At 46.9% G+C, this 25,739-nt stretch overlaps 1 protein-coding gene across 5 annotated transcripts in view; it reads left to right on the top strand.

Moving 5' to 3' along the window:
* dnm2a (dynamin 2a) overlaps nucleotides 1-25,739 on the top strand; it is a 77,168-nt gene that overhangs the window by 25,697 nt on the left and 25,732 nt on the right. Inside the window, exons 9-15 of one of the 5 annotated variants that reach the window (XM_039772494.1) lie at nucleotides 1,616-1,683; nucleotides 6,137-6,275; nucleotides 13,570-13,656; nucleotides 13,863-13,933; nucleotides 19,553-19,612; nucleotides 19,758-19,809; nucleotides 25,715-25,726. In XM_039772494.1, the coding sequence (XP_039628428.1) occupies nucleotides 1,616-1,683; nucleotides 6,137-6,275; nucleotides 13,570-13,656; nucleotides 13,863-13,933; nucleotides 19,553-19,612; nucleotides 19,758-19,809; nucleotides 25,715-25,726 (489 nt within the window). Of the gene's footprint in view, nucleotides 1-1,615; nucleotides 1,684-6,136; nucleotides 6,276-9,203; nucleotides 9,343-13,569; nucleotides 13,657-13,862; nucleotides 13,934-19,552; nucleotides 19,613-19,757; nucleotides 19,810-25,714; nucleotides 25,727-25,739 lie in introns of all 5 variants that reach the window. The other 4 variants (XM_039772496.1, XM_039772495.1, XM_039772498.1 and 1 more) reach the window with 4 other exon arrangements.

Genomic DNA, 25,739 nt, shown 5'->3' with positions numbered 1-25,739 from the left:
GGGCAGGACACTGAGGAGGAGGCCATTGCTCTCGTTAAAAAAGTAAATCTCCCTATTATAATAAAAAAAAAAAGTCTTGGGAAGAGAGACGAGACGCGACTTTCACATCCTGCGAGACGAGACTTTGTGCCAAGAGATTTAACCACGGAAATAAAAGACAAAGAGTAGAAGACAAAGTAGAACGTCGTAAAGAATTCAAAGCTGCTGGCTCGACACACATGCAGAGCAGGTTAGAGATAATGAAAGTAGGAAAATTCAAAAGTCTCAAAGGATAGTAAAGGTCGCATTAGCGCAAACAAACGGAAATTGTTACTCGGTGAAATAACGGAACAGCGAATCAAATATATTGTTCAGATTTAAACTTTAAGTCGTAGACTTGTAGTTCGTCTAATTCGTGTTGCCATCAGGGGAGAAGTAGCGTTTCTTCCCAGTGAAGAGGCGTAGCCGTGAGAATTAAAAGATTTGTTGTTTGGTGAAAGTGAAATCCCGCGAGAGGAAACTTCAAGCCCCGCGAGACACGACTTTATGCAAAGAGATTTGGAAAAGTCCCGCCCACATCTAAAACATTTACAGCCACGCACACGGTCCAATCAATTCTCATTTGTGTGAATGCTATTGTCAGACACAGTTTGTGTAGAGAGAACGAAACGATATTCACTCATACTTTGTGTTGTCACAATGAGAGTCCAAACACGGAATCAAAATTCAATGCGATATTGACGAAAAGGTAACGAATATATGGACAGCGGTGATATGACAGAAGTATGTAGATATTGTTCAGATTTAAACTTTAAGTCAGAGACTTTTGTAGATTGTCTAATTCGTGTTGCCATCAGGGTGAAGTAGTGTTTCTTCACAGTGAAGAGGCGTATCTGCGAAAATTAAAAGATTTGGTGTTTGTGAACTGAATAGACGCGAAGCTGCTGGCACATAGCGCAGGCAGGGGGGTTGGCTAGCGAAGCCCCCTAGTTAGTAAACAAATAAATATAAATCACTTGAAGGATGACACTCCACAGTGCTGCTGTATAGAAACTAAGGCTGAATTGTTCATGTAGCAGGTATGTAGTGAAATGGGCACCACGTACCCACATGAAGACATCAGTGTGAAATGTGGTGAGGGGCTGCCCTGTCTCAAACGGAAATGAGACCCCCATGAGAACATAAAAGCAGGCCAAGACATCCCAGTAGAGGTTCACCCAGTCCAGCGCACTCCCAACTACCACCAGGAGACTTCAGCCTGTCAGGGTCCCCAAAATTGACAAAACTGGCCTAAAGTTCAAAACTCCATTAACTTACATTTTCCAAAATGCCACACAAGAGGGAGAAACGGAGGAAAACTCCGGGATGTGACCAGCAAGGCACCAAAGACTGCGCTTCAGATGGGGGCCGCCTGTTCCGTCTTTGTATGGGGGCTGAAAGCGGAGTTCTTGTTTTCGGCTTTGACTTTGAAGCCTACTGCAGAGTTTGCTTTGTTAATTTTTCTTGTTTTAAAGGAGAGATGTGGATGTGTGAGTATCGGTTAATGGACACCTCAGCATTCGGGGTCTTGGCCGGACTGATTTGTTTTCACGATGGCCACACTGGTTTTACTCGCTTTGCTTTTTCTTTTTGACAGATGGAATTTGATGAGAAGGAGCTGCGGAGGGAGATCAGCTATGCAATTAAGAACATTCATGGAGTCAGGCAAGTAGAAACTCGATGTGCATCTCCTTGGGACAGCAGGCAAATGGAGATCTTAGCAGCGGCCAGCACTCCTGGTCGTCGATTCCCAAACTGGGCTTATCCCACCCCCATTTGTTGACTGTGGAGTCCTCTTGCAGTTCTTTGTCCATTTTTTATTTATTTTTTGTTGCTGATTGTTTTCCGACTCCCGCTGTTTATTGTATACTCCCAGATGTTTCCATTCCTGATGACTTGTGGGACTGTTGGCTTTAGGGTAGAGCAGTCAGAGCTCAGACTGGAAGAGGCAGCCCAGAATTGGGGCCCTGCTAGCCAAGGCCCTGGAAAAGAAGGAAAGAATAAGGCCATGATGGTATGACAGCACATCAAAGTGCCTCCCAGGGTGGCACGTGGTCTCCTACTCAGCAACGGGACCGTGTTGTCTGACCACAGGTGACAAGTTACAGTTGAGCCCTTCCTAAGCTTATTCTCACCCCCCAGATCTGGGCTGCACTTTCCAGCCTGAGATCACACTGTTGGTTTGGGCCAGCCACACTTTACATTGGAAAGTCTGTGGAGCCTTCAAGGTGGTCTTTTATTTTAGAACTCTGTTCCTGGATGGCCACAGTGACTGCAGGTTTTCATTCTAACCCTATTCTTAATTGGTGACCAGTTTTGTTTCTGCTAATTAAATCCCTTTCCTCTTATTGAATTGTTGTTTCAGATTTGTTCCCCTGATCGTTCTTTTGAGTTGCTTAATGTCTTTCCTTGAATGTCACCCAAACAGAAATGAAACGTGAAGTGAGGGAGTCAACAGAAGACCAACTAAGTCAGGGCCTCAAACTCCAAGCACTTTCAACTCTAAGCAGTTGCTTAATTAGTCGCCGAGTCTCGTCGTTAATTAAACTCATTCTTTAATTCCATGGCTTGTTGCTGCTCTCATTGTACAATAGCAGACAGTTCTAAAATTGTGGATTTTCTCTTTACTAAGAGCTCTGTTAAAATATTTTGTGGACCTGAGACCTTCATCTTTCTTTATCTTCAGATATTGTATGATGGACACCAGTTGTTTTCGCTCATTTGGTATCTCATTATTGTTTGTCTGCTAATTAAGGAAAAAGAAACACTTAAGGGGTCTGAGTCTTCAATAGCAAGTCAGTTAAAATGAATTCAAAAGAAGTTAATTAGGAGCAAAAGCAGGTCACTTATTAAGAAAAGGGTTAGAATGAAAACCTGCAGCAAGTGGGACCCTCCAGGACCGGAGATAGGACCCCTGTTTTAGATAATTATATGAACCAAAACTTGTAACTATAAAGAATAAATATCCTAATCAAGACCCTCTACCCACAAAAGTGGATCTGAGCGCATAACTTACTCGACTGTGGTATGTAACGAATCCCCATAAGTACTGTAGTGACCCCTCGGCAGTTAACACCTTGTGGCACCATTGCCCCACTATGCCCAGTTCTTAACCTCTTGCCGCCTTCCTCCAGCACTGTGAGGTGTGAAGGGTGTCACTCATGAGCAGCGCCCTCTTGTGGACCCACCACAGCATTTCAGTAGGGCTGTGCTCAGGCTGTTGGCTGGGATGTTCCTGGACACGCAGTCAGTTCTTCTTTAGACGACTTAACGTGGATTTTTGGTATCGTTGTCTTCTTGAAGCATCCACTTTGTGTTCAGTTTCAGTTTTCTGACTTTCTCCTGAAGATTTCCTTGCTGTTTCTCAAAATTCACGATTCACTCAGTGATGCCAAGTTGCGCAGGGACAGAGGAATCAAAGCAGTGCCATACAAGGACCCCCAGTTGGGTTTTGTTTAGTGGTAGGCCGTGTGGGCTCCCTTTTGCTGTGCACAGAGAGTTCAATTTTAGGCTTGTCTGTCCTTAGAGTAGACTTCAGAACTGGCCTTTCCTGAGGGTCTCTGCCAGCTTGGTCCTTTTTTTTGGATTTCTCCCAGGTGATTGTTCCATGGCTGGCATTTTTATTAAGGTTTCTCCCAATTATTCATCTGTTCATCACTCCTACAAGTGCAGCTTCTACATCTCTGCTGTTATTTTAGGATCACCTTTTAAATTTTTTATTATTCTCCTTTCCTTGGGTGAAATTTCAGGAGGACGTCCGCTTGTTGGCAGGGTTGCTCTTGTTTTCAGTGCCCTCATTCTCTACATGGTTTACCTAACAGTGGATTTTTGAAGTATTTTATCTTAATGACCGCGTCTAGGTGTACAAGTGCCCCCCACTTTGATGTTACGCATAGGAGGGCCCTGACATGCACTCTACCCCTTCTTTCTGTTTGCTCCTCCTTTCTAACGCATCATTTCAGACCTTCAATTTAATTGGTCAGCTCATTAATTAATTAACACTCTGTCACTGGCCCAGCTGATCTGCTTTACCTATGCTATGATTTTCCCCACATAAGCTCAGCAAAAAGAGTGCAGGCCTTGAAATTCCCTAAACTAGACCAGTGATCCTGTAGTCTGGAACCCATAAACAGGCCTAACCCCAGGCAGCCCAGCCCCAAACTCAAAGAAGGCAATTAAAGGCGAGATGCTTACAGATTCAAATCCAAAAAAGAACTGAGTGGATGAAGCAAAATGGCAGTTTTATGGTGAGACATAGGAAGTGAGGTCATCGGGACCAGAAGAGACGTCATTGGGGCCAGAAGTGATGTCGTTGGCCCCAAAACTGGAAATGACGTCACCAGAGCCAGATGGGATTTCCCATAACTGTTCTGCAGGAGAGAGAGAGAGAGAAAAAGGGTTATTGCGCTCTGCCACCCTCTGGTCTAATGTGGAATTACCCTCAGTTGAGCCCTTTAGCTGCCTCCTATGCGCACGTGTGTGACAAATATATATATAGGGTGAATCAAATTATGTTAACACTAATGATTCTGCTATGTATAGACTTATATACAATTTTTGTGGACAATTTGTGTGCCACATATGGTACGTGTGTTAAACATGATGGTGAACAGGTTGAGACATTCCTGTAAAACATCGTGCACATATGAAGTATGTTTTGTGAATAAATTGTTTCTGCCATCCCAATGTTAACATAATTTTGACTCACCCTCTATATATACATATATATATATATATATATATATATATATATATATATATATAATTTTTTTTCCCCATAAGTATCTAATTATTATTTAATAATTAATAATTCTTTCTTAAACTCTGTAAAGTGCCTTGAGCATGGGAAAGGTGCTATATAAATAAAATGTAGTATTATATATATAATTTTATACACACTAGCCGGCCCCCATTGCTTCCCCCGTGTAGTAGAGGCGAGGTCCGCTCCAAAACGCAGAGGTAGCCCGGCTCCCCACTCCTGACGTTGCGCTTCTCCCTCCCCTCGGCCCGCAGCCTCTGTCTCGGATTAGCGCAAATATATCACTCCTGCAAGTAAACTATGATTCTTAGTGTGATCAACCGGAATGTTCAAGCAAATTCTAGGGAAAAAAAAACCCGATGTAAATCCCCGAGGCTGGCGCATGAGTGAGGAGGGCCCCCCTCCCCTCGGCCCGCTGCATCTTTCTCGGAATGCGTGCAGATAAATCGGTACCGCAAGCGAACTGTGATGAGAGAAGTTGCAAAATCAACCGGAATGTTGAAGCAAATTCTAGAGAAAAACCCAATCTAAATCTGTGCAGTAGTTCATGAAGGCAGGCAGACATAGAGACAGAAGTTGGATTTTATATATAGTAATATATTTATTGTATATACACAAAATTGCTATACAGAGGAGAGGATTACCCAGGTCTTTAGGACGCAAGTGATGCCTACTTCCTTGATCTTTCCGATGTTTCCCATCACACACACAGTGCACACTGCCCCCTAGTGGTGCCCATCAGCCCACATTGGAATGACGACATTCTGTCCCTGTTTGCTCCTCTTTTCTTTCTTCCTTCCTACCCAGGCTTGGGTCCCCCTCATGCCTTTTTCTTCACCATCCCGGGCACTTGGGCAAGCACATCCTTCATGTTACATACATTTGTACTAACATTTTTTTAGTATTGTAATTTATGTGTTTATTTGCTATTTGGAGAATTTGCTTGATGAGAACTTTTCTCTTTGTCTTTGCAGCTACAGGCTGGCATCCATGCTATGTTTCAATTTATGGGGACGTCGGCTTGAATTTCTGTCTTAACACTAATCATTTCTTTCCAGCGTTGTGTTTTGTCCAATGACGTGTCTCGTTTTATTTGTAAATGTTTGCAGGGTGCTGTATAAGAATAAAGGTGCTAATGTGCATGCTTTCTAATTGCCCTCTTCCCACAAGCCCCCTAAGTCTTTCCATTTACCCCGTTCCTGTCTTTGTATTTTTATTAATAACTTTAACGTCTCTAATCTACGGGACAGTCATTGTATTTTTGGTGTTATGTGCCGAGCTTTGAGGGCTCAGAATGTGACGTCTTTTTCATTTCTTCCTCTCCCTCCCATCCCTCCCGCCATTCACTTGCGTGTTCAGAACGGGGCTGTTCACGCCGGACCTCGCTTTCGAAGCCATCGTGAAAAAGCAGATAATAAAGCTGAAAAACCCGTGTTTGAAATGTATCGATCTGGTCATTCAGGAGCTGATCAATACGGTCAGGCAGTGTAGCAACAAGGTATTGGAATGCTGCCTCGTCAGGGTGCGGGTGGAGCGCCTGCTTGACTTGCTGCCTGGATTGCATGCTGCTGCGGAGGGTCTTGCTGTGGAAGGAAGTAGGAGGAGCAGCCAGACAAAGGGTGGAGCCCACGTTAGGGTTAGGGGTCACCGGGATAGCAAGAAGAAGGTCTAAACCAGCTAGTTAGATACAGAGAGTAGGTGCACCTAAGAACCTTCACGTCCTCCATGGTGGATACCATCTTGGATGAACGTGGACCATGATGGCCAATTCTTTCAGGATGGACCACTCTACTGGTAGAACTTGAGTCAGTTATTCCAACCCCCCCAGTGTGTGTACTTTGGAACAAACGTCTGTCAGCCCCATTGTCTCTTCCACCATGAATGTCCTCATAGAGTAATGTGCCCTGGTCTTGCCGTGGATTGCGTGTTTGATACTCTCTTTAGGTAATTTGGGCCAGTGACCCTGTGATGTTCAAAGCGCATGTCAGCTAGTTAGTCCATCAACTCCATCGTGGATGTTCTCTTGGAGTTTTGTGAGCTGTTCATTACATGGGATCCATGATGGGTCTCACCTTGGGAGATCCTGTTCAGCTCCTCTCTTCGATTCTGGGATGAGTGTCCTTTAGAACTAATGTAAAGTGTTCATTACTTGGGATCCATGATGGATACAGTATTGGGGTAAATGTGTGGCAATGTGCGACTTCGTGATGGATGTCTTTGAGATCCATAATATAAGCCTCTTGAAGTAATGTGTATGGACTCCTTCATGGTTTCATTTGTCACAGATACCCCTTGGACTCCATGATGGATGTCTTCTTGGAGAATTGTGAACCATTGTGATCCATAATCGATGCCCTTTTGGGGGAAAAGTGTGTCAGTTATTCCTTGGAATCCATGATGGATGTCTTCTAGGGGTAACAAGAACAGATTATTACAGAGAATCCATTGTGGATGTCCACTTGTGGAAGTGTGGTCCGTTTATTCCTTGTACTGCATGATGGGTATGTTCTGGGAGTATTGTGAGCCAGCCATGATGGGTACCCTTTAGAAGTATTGCGTATTGACTCCACAGTGGACATCCTTATGGATTAATGCATCCCATGATGGATGTTGTTCAAGTGATGTGAAGCAGTCATTCCTTGGGCCCCATGATGGATCTACTCTTGAGCAAATCACTCCTTTTATGTTTGCCATGCTAGAAGACCCTCTTGAGGAATGTGGACCAGTCTTTCTATGAATTCCACAATTACTTTCTTTTTGAACAAATTTGAACCTGTCTTTCTGTGATCTTTAAAATGGTGGATGTAATGGAGGTTATGTTATGGCCTCTTGATGTGATGTGAAGTTATTCATTACATGAGATCAATGGTGGATGTCCATTAGAAGTAATGTGTATTGATGTTCTTGTGAAGAAGTGTGAACCGGTCATTCTTTGGTCTCCATAATGGATTTCCTGTTGTTTGCATCACAAATGACCTTCTGTATAGGCTTCATAATGGGTGACTTCTAAAAATAACATAAATTGTTCATTATATGGGGTCAGTGATGGATGCCCACTTGGGGTCATATGTCCCAGTCATTCCATGGAGGCCATGGTTGACTTCCTCCTGAGATAATGCAAACCAGTCTTTGATGCGCTTCACAATGGACCCTAAGAGTAATCTTGATTGACTCCATCATGGCTATTGTTTTGGAGTTGAAGTATTCCATTCAGCTTGGCTCCTTGGACTCCATTATGGTAATTGTCCACCATGGCTCCTTTGGTGGAGTGTTGACTAGTCCTGCCGTCACTTTCTAGTTGTGTAGCATTGCCAGGATGTCAAGAGCTGACTGGCCACGAAATCTTACCAATGTGTTATGTAGTTGGTGAGTCGACGTGAAAGTGAAGATCTGAAAAACCCCAACGCCCCTACAAAGAGGAACCCGCGTGCCATACAAGGAATCCCAAAAGCCATCTGATCTCCACTTGTCGTAGATGATGATATATCTCCGTCAACTCAACTCCGTGGACTCCGTGACGGATGTCCTCTTGGAGTAATGGGACCCAGTTGTTCCGTTGCCCCATCAGAGGGTTGTTGATGGGTCGTGTCCTCGCTGTCTAGTGTAGCTTTGATAGACCCTGAAGTCATAGCAGTGTGTTGTGTGGTTGGTGAAAGATGTGAAAAACCCCAAACTCCATACCAAGAAGACCCCAAAGGCCACAAAAAGAGGAAATCCAAAGACCGTCTGATATTCGCCTGTTCCGGAGTTTTCCTCAGTGGAATAAATTGTAATGCTTTGATTACACTCCCGAAGCAGGAACGAGCTGCCCTAAGAGCTCACGACGACCCCTTTAAAGATGGCACCTGATGCCAACCCCACATTCGCTCAAATCTCAGCTTCCTTCCAGGGCGTCCTCTGCACAGTATGGGCACCATCCAGTCGCCTGTGTAGTGGGGGAAGGCTGGGGTGGGGGAACGCGATGCCTCCTTAGACTAGCTTGCATTTCTAGAGTCGTTAGCCTTCAATTAGGGGGTGGGGGTCCGTGGTGGAGGGGGGGTCGACCTCCATACTTGCTTCTCCAGTTGTTTTTGTCAGCAGGAGTGATGCTGACAGGATGAGGGTGGGGGGGTTGGAGAAGCAAGAGGAGGCCGAGTTTATATCCCCCCATGGCCCCCCCTCGTGAACAAGACTTGTAGAGATTTAGCTGGAGGCTGCGCTGAGAACTCGGTGAAGCAAACCTTCTACTGTAGACTGCATGCTGACGGTTGCTTTCTTGTAGTTTTGGAGTTTATTCTTTGCATGACTTGATGACTAACTGGAGTTTGTTTTGTCACAATCTCTCCTCTCCTCTCCTCTTCTCTTGTCTCCCTTCTTTTTACACGTCTCGTCCTTTTTTTTTTTCTCACTCCCTCCCTGTCCACCACCCTTCCAACCCCGCATGCAGAACGGGGCTCTTTACCCCTGACATGGCATTTGAGGCCATTGTGAAAAAACAGATTGTGAAGCTGAAAGAGCCGTGTTTGAAATGTATCGATCTTGTCATCTCCGAGCTGACGAGCTTAATCCGAAAGTGTGCCGGCAAGGTAACGAACACACTGTTCATGTCACAATTAATGCTTTTTTTTACCTCCATATTGTCTTGTGGCAGGGCGAGGGGAGGCGGGGCAAGGCAGGGTGGGGCGGGGCAAGGCCTCCTGATAGCCTCCTGTGAATGAGCTGGGGGTGGTGGGAGGGGGGGTCTCCAAAATTCTTTTCGTTTTGATTGGGGTGTCCTGTCGCTGGCAGAAAGGGACAGTTTCATGGGACCTTCCTGTTATCTGGCAGTTAGCGGTGTTTTGTTTTCCTGTTTCCTCCTCCTGCTCTCCTTGTGTTGGAGGGTCTCGATTTGGGTTTGTTACCCGGGCAGTTTTTTACCTTTCCAAGGCACCCCCCTACCCCAGTCTGATTTAAAGTGAACAAGACCCCAAAGTCAGTTTGAACGATCCAATTCAAGATGAGTCTTAAGGAGACTTTGAGAACGAGGATCTGAGTATCAGCCGTGAAAATGGAGTCTCTCGGCGGGCCTGGGGTACGTTGTTTCATGTCGGAGGGCCAATTTTAAATACTCGGTTGGAGTCCGCAGATCCTTTTATAATCTATAAGCTATATCGATATAATCTCTTAGCTGTTCCGATTATCAAGCAAGCAGCGAATTCGGTTGAATGGCCTCCTCCCGCGTGTTCAGGTGTTTATTCTTATAGCGTGTCAAACACCTGAAGCCGAGTAGGGTGGTAGTACCTGCAGTTTGGGGGTCCAGAAAGCATTCAGAGCCCCTCACTGTCAGCACACTTCATTGTGTTGTACACCCAACACTCTATAGCCCATAATAAGGTTTAGAAATTTCTTATGAGTCAAAACTGAAATCCCCCCGCCCCCCCATTCCTAGACCTATTTAGATCCTTAGGTCAGTACTTTGTAGAAACCCCTTAATTCCAGCTTGGAGTCTTTTTTTTGGGTAAGCCTCTGCTAGCTTTGCCCACCTGGAATTGGTCACTTTACCCCCGCCTTCTTTCTCAAGTTCCATTAGGGGGTCCATCTTGCAGACAGGACGGTTTGGTTCCTTGCCTGAGGAGGTTTATGGAGAAACGTTAAGATTGGGAGATGCATTGTATGTGAGTCGGGACCACCTGAATTAAAGTGGGAAACAGGGTTTTTTATTGAGCCGCTGCTACCTCTGAGACTTTGCCTTCTTACTAGCCGGTCTTATGTCTCACTGGTTTTCCTGTGAGGGTGTGATGGGCATGCATGTCCCCCTAAGGCCTACAGTCTTCCAGTATATAGTGCCTTTGCCTCTTCACACTAATCCATCCCAGCCTCCACTTGTCAAAGCACTGCCAGCTTGAATCTTCTTTCAGGACCTGCCAGCTTGTGGGCCACCATTGAGAGGGGCATTTCAGTCTTGAAGGTGGTGGTCCGGTTTCTTGGCTGTTGAACTCCCTTTGTCCAGCACTCCACAGTTCCTGTCCCACATTTTGCCCTTTGACTTTTGGCATCCAGCCTGGTGACATCTGTGTCACTTGCTGGTGGCTCTCACCCCAAGACACCCATAATAATCTCCAGGTCTGGTTGTAGATACAAGGATTTCTTAATAGTGGACACCCCCCTGCCCCTCCACACCATTTCTAAATTGGGTATTGCTCTTAGAGGTCTAGCGAGCCCCCAGGTGACGCGCTGCAGCTGTTAACCGTCCTGTCATTTGCTTTGTCAGACTCACATGACCTGGAAACGTCCGTCCTACCCCCTTTCTTCCTCTTCTTTCCCCCTTCTGTCTCTTCTCACCATTCCTGGTTCTCTTTGTGAGCTTTTGTGCTTATTGTGCATGTGGTTTTGGGTTGGGTATTGGGCAGTGGGTTTGTTAAAAGTTGGTCGATCCAGTCTGAACACGGGGATCAATGGTCACTGCCTCGGTGCTCACACGATAAGCAAATGGAGAGAGCGGATTGGCTGGGAAGCTTGCTAAACCGGTAAGGGATTCCCGGAGAATGGGAGGTGGGGGTCTGCAGGGGTGGCGCCTCTTGTGTGCTCCGCCATATTCGGGTTGGTTACACTTTCTTTTGAAGGCCTGGCTGCACATGAACAAATCAAGAACCAAGTGTTAACGAATGCTCTTTACGCACATATATCTCCGTCTTTGTCCGACGACTCTGCCATTATTTGCGAAGTGCCTTTCACGCCTTGTACCTTCTGTCCTTGCAGGTGACTCTCTCAGCGTGCGCTGTTACTCCTCCTCATGCATCTCACGCTCACACTTCCACATCACCAAAGCTAAACTGACCAGTCACATCAAAGTCGAATTAACCAATCAGAACACTCAGAAGGACCGGACACACAGATCTTAGTGTTTTAACAGATGATATCATCTACCGTAATAAAAGGATAAGTGTCTGTGGGTCCGTCCGGTTGCAATGTCTCTAGCATTGGCACATCAAAATATTTATAGTAGTAAAATGCATTGCGTTTGACATTCCAACAGATGGCGCATTAACACTCCTTTTGCAAATTCCATACCAAATGGCATACAAGAGAGATACAGGCATTTCATGGTGCACTGCACTTAATGCTAAGGTCTTTCTTGATCACTTAGACTTCAACCTGCCTTAGAACAGTACTATATAATATAAATTAATGTTCTTTATATTAAAGTAACTTATGCACAATAAACACCAGCAATGTTGGGTTAAGCTGATGTCATATTATGTGACTTCTAGTCATAGGGTATGTGAGACTTGCCGACAGCTGTTGCTGATCTTATCGTCAAGCCATATCAATTTAAAAGACTTGTGAAATTTAGTGACTGCGCGTTGACTTTCCAGCACAGTTGTGCGCACCCCTTGTTCTGTCTGGCAATTGTGTGCCACAACATTAATGTTTTGCAGTGCACCATCTCCTGGAAGGTATTTTATAATGTGTGTAGTAATAAAATCCATTGCATTTATCATTCCAACAGATGGCGTGTCATAATAAAAATGCATTACTGCAAATGGTTGTGTTGCGCCTTCTGTTAGAATGACAAATGCAATACATATGTTTCTGTTATGTGCCAAGTGGTATGGGATTCGTAAAAGCAGTATTAGTGTTTGTGATGCGCCATCTGTTGGATGACAAACAATGCGTTTTATTTCTAATAATGTTTGAAGCGCCATCTGTTGGAATCATAAATGTAATGCATTTTATTACTAAATGTTTGTGATACGCCATGTGTTGGAATGATTAATGCAATAAGTATGTCTCTGTTATGTTGCCAAGAGGTATGGGATTTGTAAAAGCTGTGTCAATGTTTGAGTTGTGCTATGTGTTGGAATGTCAAATGTTAAGCATTTCATTACTACAGAATTTTAGAATGATGCCGGCTTCACAGACATACATGTCCTTTTATAAAGATAGATTATATATTGAATTATATTGTAGTATAGTATAGTATGTTAAAGTAGTTGAATTAGTTTGCTGGTATTTCATCTTTTTGTATTTTATTATAATGTCACACGATATCCTGGTATTAATAAGGACAGATCATATAATGCAGGAGTGTCATAATACAATATATGATACAAATGATTTAATAAAGGGCTTTAAGTGTCACTTTCAGAAGGCTCCCTTCATCCCGGAAGCTGTCTGCCGATTCTTTACTCTGAGCTCTGATGACGTAAGTGATTTGAGCAGCGACTCTGCACCGGCTCTCTGCGTTAAATCGATGGGCCTGGACTTCGGCCTTCACTGCCGTTTGTTTCTGCAGCTTTGACATGAGAAGCACTTCTTAGGTCAGGTGACTGGCATTTTTATTATTTCTCCCACTTATATAATCAAAGGTGGCGCCCAGTGCGTCAAGGCCTTGCCCATTTTCAGTTGTGGCAGGGAGTTCAAGGCCGTGTAAGTGTCGCAGTAAGTGGCGTCGGACGTGACTTTACAGTAGGGCTGTGCCAGCTTTCGACTACACATTCCCTTTTTCCACTTGATTGGCATCTTTGGCGCTCCGGATTGCCGGGTTTCTGTAAAGCCGCCCCTGTCAGTTACTGTACATTCCTGGCGTTCACCCCTCTATCTTCCCTTGGGTGCGTTTTGAGCAAAGAGCCAAGCAGCAGCCGTGCCTGAGGGGCGACCTGTTCGGCTAACTCCAGGTATCGTGTCTGACCGTGAGCAGAGGCCTCTGTAATCTTCGCACCTCGGACTGGATTTGCCATTTTAGCAGCAGATGCCACCATCATCCAAGGCCTCGCCTGCATAGCTGTTGTCTCTTTCTGTTCTCTTTTTTGTTTTTTCCCCCCATTTTCCAGCTGGGCTCATATCCACGATTACGAGAGGAGACGGAGCGCATTGTCACACAACACGTGAGGGAACGGGAAGGCCGGACCAAAGACCAGGTGAGACTGGCCAAGCAGGGGGGCTTCTCTCATGTCCCGTTTTCTCTTTGATTTGCAAGTCGCTAGTCCACGACGTTCGGCTTCTGGAAAGTTCCGTGTCAAACCCAGTGGCACGTGGGCCTGATGTTGAACTGTTGAGTGTTCAGCCCTCAGCCTCACACCACCATTGAAATGGCCTTTTGCTTATTTATCTGCTGTCCCCACAGGTTCTACTACTGATCGACATCGAGCTGTCCTACATCAACACCAATCACGAAGACTTCATCGGCTTTGCCAAGTAAGTACGAGCTGTGAGTGTGGTGCCCCCCTTACTTTTTCTCAGCTGGGTGTTCATTAGGGACCCCGTCTGATGGTAGATCTGATGATGCGTAACGTTTGCCGGATGAAGAAGACTAACAAACTGACCCCAGAGGTTTAAAATGAGGGCACGACGGGCAGAGCTTCTGTGGACGCCAGCGGCTCTCGTAGCGTCAAAGGTTGCGGCTGGACGGGCCTCGCTTGTGTTGCTTTCAGTGCCAGTGGGCGTCCGCGTGCGTCACCTGCAGGGGCTTCTTGGGGATTTGACTTCATTTTTTGATTTTTGAATTTGGAAGCCCACCCCAATTGTGTTACATTTTGCAGGGCTCTCAAGAAAGCTTTCACTTCAGAACGTTGGCCTCAAGGCTTCAATGAGGACTTGAAAGAAAATCAAGAAATGGGCAGGGTGGCTTGCAGACGCCAAGATGAAGTAAACGCGGGCAGCGTTTGGCCTTAGAATAGACAATCAGCACTGGAATCATCACACCATCTTCTTCGTCGTCTTCATCTTCTTGCTTTGGCTGCTCCCATTTTGGGGTGGGGGGTGTCACCACAGCAGATCATCCGCCTTTGCCCAACACGTCCATAACCCTCCTCTTCGGCCTTCCTCTCCTCCTGTTGCCGGGCAGTTCCATCCTCCCACATTCTTTTTCTGATGCCCCCCATCATCTCTCCCCTCTGCCCGACCATCTCAATCTGGCCTCTCTCACTCTGTCACCAAACTGTCATAGCTGTTTTGTCACTCTAATGCCACCTCCAGCTCTGCCTCCTTGTCTTTTGGTCGGTGCCACGGTACCCAGACCACGCAACATGACTGGTCTCCCCACCGTTCTCTAGACCTTCCCTTTCACTCTTGCAGGTCCTCTTCTGTCACAACTCACTCCTGCCAGTCTTCTCTAGCCAGTCCCCCTATTTCTGCACACTCTTCTTCACCTCTCGGCCGCACTCTCTAATGCTCTGGACTGTTTCAGTTTGTCTCCCTTCACCACCTCTGCTCCTTGCAGTCGTACCCTTCCATTACCTTCCCTCTCATTCACTCACATGGACTCCATCTTTGCTCCCACTGACTTGCATTCCCCTTCTCTCCAGTTCGACCCACCCTGCTGTCTGCTCTCACTGCAGATCACAACGTTATCCACGGGTGACTCCTGTCTGAGCTCCTCTGCCCACCCGTCCATCACCCCTTCAAACAGGGCAGAGCCGCTCCTTGATGTAAGCCCACTGTCCCCTTGAACCAGGCTGTCATTCACTGCTGTCACGCTGTCCTCCTATGTGTCCTGTGCCAGCCTCACCTACTCTGGGCTGCACTGGCAATCAGAAGGTTGCTGGTTCGAATCCCTTAACCTGCAATTGCTAAGCGCTTTGAGTAGTGAGGAAAGCGCTATATAAATGCAAAGAATTTATTATTATTATTATTATTATTATTACTCTACAGGGGGATTCAAAAAGATTTCTCTGACGTCAAAGTGATTTAACTTGTAACAATGCAGTGAACTGTTAATGAGCGGCACGGTGGCACAGTGGGTAGCGCTGCTGCCTCACAATTAGGAGACCCGTCTGGGTTCGTTTCCCGGGTCCTCCCTGCGTGGAGTTTGCATGTTCTCCCCGTGTCTGCCTGGGTTTCCTCTCTTAGTCCAAAGACATACAGGTGAGGTGCATTGGCGATCCTAAATTGTCCTCAGTCTGCCTTCTCCCTTAACCTCCGTTCACTTTTTCTTTTCTTTCCTTTCCCCGCACATGCGCTCCTACTATATGATGGAGGGACGTTGCGATTAGCAGCCCCCAGCATCAATTACGGATGTGGACGACTCCTCATCTGTGCACATAAGCGAGGACCACCCGGGAACTGCTCTGGCCACATGACCACACCCCCTCTTTAAAGCACGAGTGGACCCGCTATGCCACACCCCCTCATTCAGTTGCTATGTGATTGGTTACTAGGCGCCTCACGGCTGCGGTGTCCCGTCTCACAGCACGTATCCCTTATTGGGTGAATCTTTTTGAGTCCCCTTGTATTACACAGTAAACTCTGTGACCTAACTAAGAACTCCCCCTTAATAATGAATTAGCAGGGGCGGGGCTTTAATTACTGTGGGCTATCTTGCCCACCAGGTTGCCGTTACCTAAAATGATTTTGGAATTTCCAGAACATTTCAGGTCATCAGCTTTCAATGAAGGCCAAGTTCAGGGTCCCGGCCTACTTTTTGAAGTGAAGCCTGTTTTGGGTTTCAAGAGTTCTGCAAGTCCGAACACAACTGGAGTGAGCCATAAATTAAAAAATCTAAATTCCAAGTTGGGAGAATTTCCAAGCTGATTATTCAAAAGGGGGCAGCATAAACCCCTGGCTCACGATACCAAAAGCAGTGTCCCTTTATAAATAAAAGATTTATTAGCACAAATATGGAGAACATTAATCAAGGACATGTAGCCACCCTGAGGTGGAGAGCACGGGGTGTCATGGAGGTTATGCTGAAGCCATGAAATACACTATCTGGGGCATTAGTCTTGGTCTCAAAAATGACACAAAAGACTCCGTAGTGTGAGAAGAAGTCCTGAGAAGAGCAGCCGGGCTGATTGAGGACTCTGGAGAGCGGTGGAGGACTTGGCCACACAATGTGGCAGCACCCATTAATGAGATGGACCTGAGTGCCATAGTGGGCTCGTCACTGTCTACATCCAAACGTGGTACAGACGAGATGAAAAGGCTAATGGGATATGTGGCCTTGCCAGTGTGTGAGGAGGTTTGAGCCCATCCGCGTCCCTCGGTCCTTGTTGAGGAGCTCGTTTCAGGGTGTAACAGCTGCACTCCACCGAGGTGAATCCTTTTGGAATTTTAAACACTTCAATCACGTTACGACTTCAGCTCTCATTCGCTCTCCGCGGTCCCAAATCAGCCTCGTTGTTTGTCTCTGGTCTTTCCTTGTTTGGAATACGGAGACCCCCAAGTGAGGCCTCGCCAGTGTGGGAGATGGTCTGAGGAAATCCCCTCTTGACTTGTACTCTGCAAATCAGGGAGGGCGCCATACATCAGGGGTCCCCCAACTCCGGTCCTGGAGGGCCGGAGAGGCTGCAGGTTTTCATTCCAACCCCTTTCTTCATTAGTAACCTGCTAATGAACTTCTTTGGAAATAATTTTCATTGACTTTTTTTTTTTTTTTTAAGATTTGTTCCTTTGAGTTGCTTCATTTCTTTCCTTAAATGGCACCCAAACAAAAATGAAACGTGATGTGAGGGAGCCAACAGAAGACCACCTAAGTCAGTGCCTCAAACTCTCAGCAGTTGCTTAATGAGGCGCAGAGTCTCGTCGTTAATTGGCTGCTCTCGTTGTGCAGTGGCAGACATGTCCGACATTGTGGATTTTCTCTTTCTAAGAGCACTTTTAAGATGTTTTGGGATCTGAGCAGATCAACATTCCCGAGACCCTCACCTTTCCTTATTTTCAGATATTGTATGATGGACACCAGTTGTTTTGGCTTATTTTGTATCTCGTTATTATTTGGCTGCTAATTAAGGGGTCTGAGTCTTCAAGAGCAAGTCAATTAAAATTAGTTCAAAAGAAGTTAATTAGCAGGTCACTGATTAAGATAAGGGTGAGAATGAAAACCTGCAGCCTCTGTGGCCGTCCAGGTCCGGAGTTCAACACCCCCCTGCCTTATGTGGTGGACCTGGGGGCCATTGTGGGCTCGTCACTGTCTACATCCAAACATGGCGGAGAAGAGATGGAAAGGCTAATGGGATGTGAGGCCTTGCCAGTGTGCGACATGGCCTGAGAAAATCCCCTCTTGACTGGTACTCTGCAAATCAGGGAGGGCGCCATACATCAGGGGTCCCCCATCTCCGGTCCTGGTCCTGGAGGGCCGGAGAGGCTGCAGGATTTCATTCCAACCCCTTTCTTCATTAGTGACCTGCTAATTAACTTCTTTGGAATTAATTTTAATTGACCTTTTTTTTTTTTAAGATGTGTTCCCCCGAATTGTTTCATTTCTTTCCTTAAATGGCACCCAAACAGAAGTGAAATGTGAAGTGAATGAGCCAACAGAAGACCACCTAAGTCAGGGCCTCAAACTCCCAGCAGTTGCTTAATGAGGTGCCGAGTCTTGTCGTTAATTAAACGCGTTCTTTAACTCCATGGCTTGTTGGCTGCTCTCGTTGTCCCACAGCAGACATGTCCGACATTGTGGATTTTTTGTTTTCTAAGAGCACTTTTAAGATGTTTTGGGGACCTGAGCAGATCGATTATTCCTGAGACCTTCATCTTTCTTTATTTTCAGATATTGTATGATGGACAGCAGTTGTTTTGGCTCATTTTGTATCTCATTATTGTTTGGCTGCTAATTAAGGAAAAAGAAACACTTAAGGAGTCCAAGTCTTCAAGAGCAACGCAATTGAAATGAATTCAAACGAAGTTAATTAGCAGGTCACTGATTAAGATAAGGGTGAGAATGAAAACCTGCAGCCTCTGTGGCCCTCCAGGACTGGAGGTGGGGGACCTCTGATGTATGGCGCCCTCCCTGATTTGCAGAGTACAAGTCAAGAGAGGATTTCCTCAGACCATCTCACACACTGGCGAGGCCTCACTTGGAGCACTGTGTGCACTTTGGGTCTCCGTATTCCATTCTGGGACCGTGGAGAGCGATTGAGGGCTGAAGTCATAACGTGAGTGAAGCGTTTAAAATTCTGGAAGGATTTCTTGCGGTTCAGTGGATTCCGGCCATTAACCCGAAATGAGCTCCTTGATAAGGGCCGAGAGACGCAGGCGGGCTCTGGTTAAGGGGGGCGTTTGCACAAACGTGACCAGGTGTTTCTTTACACTGACAACCCCAACAAACACGTGTGGGTGAAGTGACCGGATATAGTAGGACGTCTTTGGGGGTCATTTTGTAGAATTTGGACGGAGAGGACTTCAAGGCTTTGTCTGTCTCAATGGCCCACTCTCATGTTCTGGCCGCCCGGGATGGTTGGTAAGCTGGCACCTATCCCAGAAAGCATAAGGGGCGCAAGGCAGAAAACAGAGCAGTCCACAAAGTCCATCAGCAGGTGTTGGCGTGTGTTTGGAGATGAGGGCATCACCCATTATCGTCCTTGTATCGTACATGGTCACCCATTTGGTGAGCTGGGGAAGAATCCTGAAGGACAAAAGAGGGATGGGCCAGGAAGTGAAGCCACCACTAAATGACAAAGCAGCGATCGGATGCCACCATCGCTTAGCTTTATTGGTACCAAACATTCAAAGCAACACAGAAACGAGTCTCGACGTCTGACCTCCAGCTTGTGCAGAGTCCATAGTGGGCTTGAAGGGGGTGTGCAGGTGGATTTACTCCCCTTTCCCCATCTCTCACCACTGTGGACTCCTGCCCGTATCTTTTCCAGTTCAGAAAGCTGGCTCCACATTTGCTGCCCAACCTGGTGCTCCTGCTTGCCCGCCTGCCCACCTACCCACTCGCTCGCTCGCACGCACGCACACCTGGAATGGAGTTGATATGCTAACCGAAAGCTTGCTCATGCTCAGTGTGTGTGTGTGTGTGTGTGTCATGCGGGTTTCTGTGCCAGCGCGGAGCAAACTTAACCAGGCCTGTTTATCTTCTGACATCACTTTCAGTTTAGACTTGCAGAAGTTCAGAAAGCTGGAAGAGAATTTGATGCCAGCTTACCCCAACAGGTGGGCTCTCAGCACTTGAAGGAATGTTGTATGTGATTAGGTATTAGTGGTCTTGATTAGTGCCGAGTCCTGCCGCCTGGCACATTTTCATTCTTTGACACCCCTCCCCGTCCCCCTCCCCTTTTTCTTTTTATCTTTCATTCAGTGCCCAGCAGAGGAACACCCAGCTGAACAAGAAGAGGGCCATGCCTAACCAGGTACAACTTCTCTAGCCCCTCAACAGATTGCTGAGGTGGGACTGCGGTGCTGCCATGTGGTGGTGCTGTGTGCCCACATAAGAAAACATTCTGGTGATGTAATGTGAAAGGAAAAGAAAAACAAAATTGGCCAACCTGGGGATTCTTTCTATATAAGAGAGTTCACCCAATCAACACCTCCTTTTGTCCGTGCCAGTGGAATTGAAACTGGCATTTGTGGGGTGCTCCTGAATCGGAAGTCAGTGATGTCATTGGCATTTGGCAAAGTGTGCAGTCATTCGTCTCTCCAGGTATTTCCTGAATGTAAAAGTAACCGATAGTCATGCAGTTTTAGGGGAGCGGATGTAATAAGGTTGGATGCTGCCAGTGTGCCAAGGGCTCCCAAAGCCTGGCATTACCATAAAGGATTTATTTTTTTGACCTTATGATGACTTACTGTTCATCTGCTATTAGCTGCTCTCATAATGTCGGCTCGTACTGAGCAGCAGCCACTGAATGGCGTGTGTGAATGGGAAACCTGCTGCCCTCTGCTGGCCGCCTACGCGTATCGCAAAGGGAGGGTTTCAAGATTTTACGTTTTTTTACACTTTAGTGAAACTTTTTGAAAAGGATGGAGGGAGGGGGGGGTGTTGTCATTCGTTCTTTTGTTCGGTTACACATGGACAGATCAAGCAGCACGGCGTGAGTCAAAGCACTGGTGGCACGTCGCTTTGTGCTCTTGACTGGTCATCGGGGTGCTGCCAGGCTGTTGCTGTTGGCTGCATCTGCCCTGCCAGACTGCGACTGTGCCCCGTCCTGGGTGTCCGCCTTGTCCAAGGGAGTTGTTCCACTGTAGTTCAGTTTTAGTCACAGGCTCTGCCTCAGCACTCCTTACTCCACTGCGTTGCACTTGCATTGTCACTTGTGCCTCCACTTTGTGCCTTTTTTTGCTCATTTATTGTAAACGTCTGTGCGTCGTCAGGGCCAGAAATAGACGCTCTGATGCACCAGAAAACTGTTGAAGTGAAAAAAATGGATTGGCAGTCACACGTGCATTTCTGCTGCTTGCAGTGGAACAACACAAGAAACGAGCTGGAAAGAGTTGTAGGAAATACACGGACATCAAGCTGGGCGGCAGGAAATGAGCTGCCTGGCCCACCGTCGACAAAGCGGACATTCAGCTGGTCGCGAATCGAGAAAAACGACGAGAGTGAACGCGGAGGAGAGAAAGAAAAGCAGAGGATTGTGTGAGGCGGCGAGACCACCGACGGTAACAAATCAGGGGCCTTAAGCTTCCTGTGTCCATAGCACTCCACATTATCAGGAAGCGCGAGGTCCAGGGCGTCGTAGCCAATGTGCCAGGATGTGGGCGCAACTTGGCAGGGGGGGCGATTGTCTAATTTGTGGTGAAAGAACTGCGAGCAACTGGCTGGCTGCCATGCCAAGGACCTCCAAACTCTCAATAATACTGCATTTACAAAAGTGCCATACTTTAAATTAAAGGGCGATGAGCTATCTCTGTTTGTCTATTATATAGCGCCTTTCACATATCTATCTATCTATCTATCTATCCCAAAATGAATGTCTGTCTGTTATTATAGCACCTTTCACTCTGTTTGTCTGTCTGTCTATTATATAGTACCTTTCACATATCTATATATCTCTGTGTCTCTATCCTGCCATCTATACCAAAATGAATATCTGGCTGTCTGTTATATAGTGCCTTTCACGTCTCTCTGGCTGTCTGTTATATAGCGCCTTTCACGTCTCTCTGGCTGTCTGTTATATAGCGCCTTTTACATCTATGTATTTATCTCACTATCTATCGATTAAATGATCAGTCTAATGGACACAGGAACTTGACGCTCTCCAGAGATAAACTTGAAGCCTGCCGGTGGTCCGTGCTGTGCTGTCCAGTTCTCTGCTTTTCTTTCTTTTCTTCATGTTCATTATGATACACAAAGTAGCAAAATAAATTGAAACCCCTCCGCTTTTCTCGATTCCAGCTGTTTGATTGTGTGCTTCTTCTATTGTGGGCATCTGCAACTCGTCACTCACAAACCCAAACGAGAATCAGCCGCTCAGATTGAGACCCCGATATTCCTTGCCGCGTCGGAATGGTGCCCACAGTTTTTGGCCTTGGGTGTTTCCAAGCCACCCATTTGTCAATTTTGCCTTTTGGCCCGCTGATCCATCATGTTGGTCACCAAAGTGTTCTTGGATGGTTGGCAGAAGTTGCTCTCAGTTGATGTTTGGTGCCATTCTTTATTCATGTCTGTGTTCTTAGGCCAAATGGTGAGTGAGGCCACTGCCTTGGCTGGCATGAATGGTCTCAGGATGCTTTGCGGTCGACCTGACACAGAACTGATGGTAGCGCCACTCATCTTTTTTTTTTTGCGGATGCCCCAAACAATCATAAAGGGGATTCATCGGAGAAGATGACCTCAGCTGTCCAATCCCATAACATCAGTCTGCCCCTGATGTTTTTCTTTGTACCTTTAATGGGCAGTGGGGCACCAAAGTGTTCTTGCTGAGTTATTCCATTCATAGGCGGAAATGTCCCAAATAAGAATTATCTGCAATGAACTGGAGGTCATCAAAGAAATGACGAGACCAAATAGAAGAAGGAGTAGGAAAAAGACTGAGATAAAGATAAATGCCTGAGCAGGAGGTTGAAGTAGGGTCTGCCCAGGGGACCACTGCTTGGACCTCCCTGTGTGGGGTAGGCTGGGACATTCGTAGTATCTCAGTAGTGTCGCTTGTTTGGTAGCAGGTGCCCACTAGGGGGCACCGAGTTCCTGCCAAATGAGAGGCTCGCTGAGTCTTTGCTCCAATCTGTTTTTTATTTGAGTCCTTCACGGCCCCATTTAGCAGAGGGGGGCTCTTTATAAAGTCAATAACTAGGAGAACGTCTCTCCTGTATGCAGGTGTAGGCCACAGACGCTGATTCACCGAGTTGTTGATTCTTTTACGTTCTTATGATAACCAGCAGAGACGCAGCCCTGTTGTGGGTGAGCTGCCCACCTGCTGCTCCTGGAATCCCACAGCCAGTGCAGGCCGTTTTCATTGTGAACTCCGTGAAGCGGGTTTCCCTTCCCGGGTCCCTTCTGGGTACTCACAGTGTGTTAGAAATTGTAGCCCCTCTTGTATGGCTTCTGGTGGGTGTCACTCCTTGGTGGCAGTCAGTGTCCTCTTCATTTTATTCTTTTATCGTCTGTCTGTAAGCCCAGCACACTGGCAGGGTGTAACAGACCAGCCCTGATGAATCCTGGCCTGTTGTTCATAGCGCACAGTGCCCGCCGTACCCGCAAAGACAAAGGGTGTCAAGCACAACGTGCCCATTTCAAGACGCTAGTCTCCTGTACTAATGAAATGCACTGCAATTTTCATTCCCACACATGGTGCATGCAACTGACATGATCCCCTGACAAAGGAAATACAGAAGGCTAGTAGAGGAAGTTCTGATCTCATCGGAGCCCACCGGAGGTCTCAAACCCGGGTGTGCCCCCTGCGGAGCTGCTAATGGAATGTATTTATTGATGCGCTCTTCATTCAGCTCGATGAGGGCAGACCACTCGCTTACCTTTTCTTCCTGATGTTCAACGACTGAACTGCAGACCGGCGACTCAAGAATCCTGCAGATGACAAAATAAATGAATTTGGGTGTAAAGTGCAACCTCGGGACGTGGCGGCTACCCAGGACCAGGGCTGTGGGCCCTCGTGGATGGGGGATCAGTGACACCCGGGCCTTCCAGCTTAAGGGCGAGTAACCCGTTCCCCGTTTCCCTCCAGTCCCCGCACCGTAAAGTTTGGGGTTCAGCCTAAAACACAAGCGCAGCAACATCTCGATGTCTAGGAAAACGTATTCGCCATTGTAAGGCAGCGGTCTTTGCGACGTTTGGAAATGGTATGGTGGTCGTTGCATATGCCAGTGAGGAATATTTGGTGTTTGCAGTCAGTCGGTAATTTGAATTTCCTTTTGTTATTCGCATAGACGTGCGGTCAGGAGGTGCATGTTGCGCGAGCTCTTCGGGGGTCCCGCTGTTGTCGGAGTCGTGAGGCACATTTACTATTTTGGGCGTTTTGACGACAACTCAAGTGAAGAAACATCTCGATGGGATTTGTTCAGGCAATATTAACAGTAACGTTCCGAAGTGGAGTACCATTTCGATTCAGTATTGTGGTTTATTTATATGCTGTGGAACAAAAGGACACAAAAGAGCATGGGGGTGTGGGGAGACCCCCATATAAGTGACGATCACCTCAACAAAATGAACGAGCAGACAGTTACTGAGGTGACGCGAGTCCAGAACTAGACTGCCTCTTAAGGCTCTCCTGGCAGAAGTGACGGCTCAGTGTCCCTGAAGCCAGAAGTGACGTCAGTGGTCATCACGGGGTCCGCGTTCTGATCGGAGGACAGGAGAGTCGCCGTGTGACGATGGCGCCAACCCCTGATCTAATAGAGGAGCCCTGCAGTTGGGTGACAGCTGGTACGCCGTGTTTGCTGTTGGTGGATGCCGTGCCGCCTTGTCTGTGGCTCTACTGGTGTTGGAGTCGTGAGTACCACACTCTGCCTCACCTGTGGCTCTTCGTTTTCGACTTGTTAGCGCCTTTTACCTTGGAGTGATGCCTCACCGCTTAGTCCAAATGCGCTTTCTAGAGTTCATTTCTCACGGACGTAGCCGGCAGTTCTTTCCACTTTCCGTTTTCTCCTGAGTGTATCAGGGTAACTGAGAGGGTTAGACCCCAAGTGTAGCTGGCGGTTCATTTTTAACGCTAGTTCAGTGATGCCAGTCTGGTTTTATGCTTATTGCCAACATACAGCCTGTGGCGTGTTCTCTGCACGCACAACACGTTTTTATGCTTAACTCGGGCATTTTAGGGCACTTTTCGGCCATAGACAGCTTATTGTCGTAAGCACAGGCTTTCTGTGGGTCAGGCGATGTTGACGGGACCGCCTTTACTCCTTGTTTTATAAATTCTCCACCCCTACCCTCACGTGCCGTTGGATTGGTCTTGAAATGTGACACTCTGATTGTTAAGCCAATCGCATTCACTGATGCGTCTGGCCCAGTGAGTCTCGTACTCCCATTACTTGTTGCCACAGAGGTCTGGAAAGTGGCGTTCAGGTAGCCTGCCTGGCGGGTATGAGCGATGGCTGGCGTTTGATGCCACACTGTAAGGGAGACCCAAAGCCTGAAGCGAGCGAGCCTCCGTTTGCTTTGCGGTCTTCGAAAGCCCAAATGAAGCACCGTAAGCGACTTTTGTCAACATTTAGAAGACCGTTTTTGGCCCTCTGCCCCTTGAAGTTAACATTTGTTGACCCCCCACAAAAAAACAATGAACTTTTATTTATTTTAACGATTAGGTTTGTGCTGCACTTCGCTCCTTAAAGACGTGGCGGCCTGTAAGGAGCTGTCGTGCAGCGCCACCAGCCTGTCTGCCCTGTGCTCCTGGGTTGCACCCTGTAATGCACACAGTGAGCCCCCCAGAGACACTAACACCACTAAAAGTGGGCGGGCGGGCATGTGTAACGTGCTAAATGTGTGCTAATCGTCACTAATTCTCCTCTCAAGTGACTCAGGACCACTTTGATTACTCTGCATGACGAGATTGTCTCATAACCCTCGGAGCAAATGTCAGCGTGCATGACGCGGGCTTCTCATTAATCCGCACTCAGGGCTGTGGACTGTAAGTTTGGTGTCTTGAACATAAAGCTGAATGTGATCCTGATGACTTTGATCTAATTGCATGTAATTCTTTTGTTTCCTGTTGCTGTCCCTTCTTATTCCGCTTTTCTGCATGCCCCCGCTTTTTCCTTTCTTTCTCTTCCTCTCCCCCTTTTTCTATTGCCCCCCCCTCCCACTCTAATTCCCCCCTCTTATCACACTACTTTGCCTGTCTACCAACATTTCTTCTGCAAAAGGGTGAGATCCTGGTAAGTACCCACA

The sequence above is a fragment of the Polypterus senegalus genome, chromosome 12 (genome assembly GCF_016835505.1).
Source record: "Polypterus senegalus isolate Bchr_013 chromosome 12, ASM1683550v1, whole genome shotgun sequence".
In the NCBI taxonomy this organism is placed as follows: domain Eukaryota; kingdom Metazoa; phylum Chordata; class Cladistia; order Polypteriformes; family Polypteridae; genus Polypterus; species Polypterus senegalus.
The sequence above is the reverse complement of the archived record's forward strand: the minus strand, read 5'-3'. Positions and strand labels throughout refer to the sequence as shown.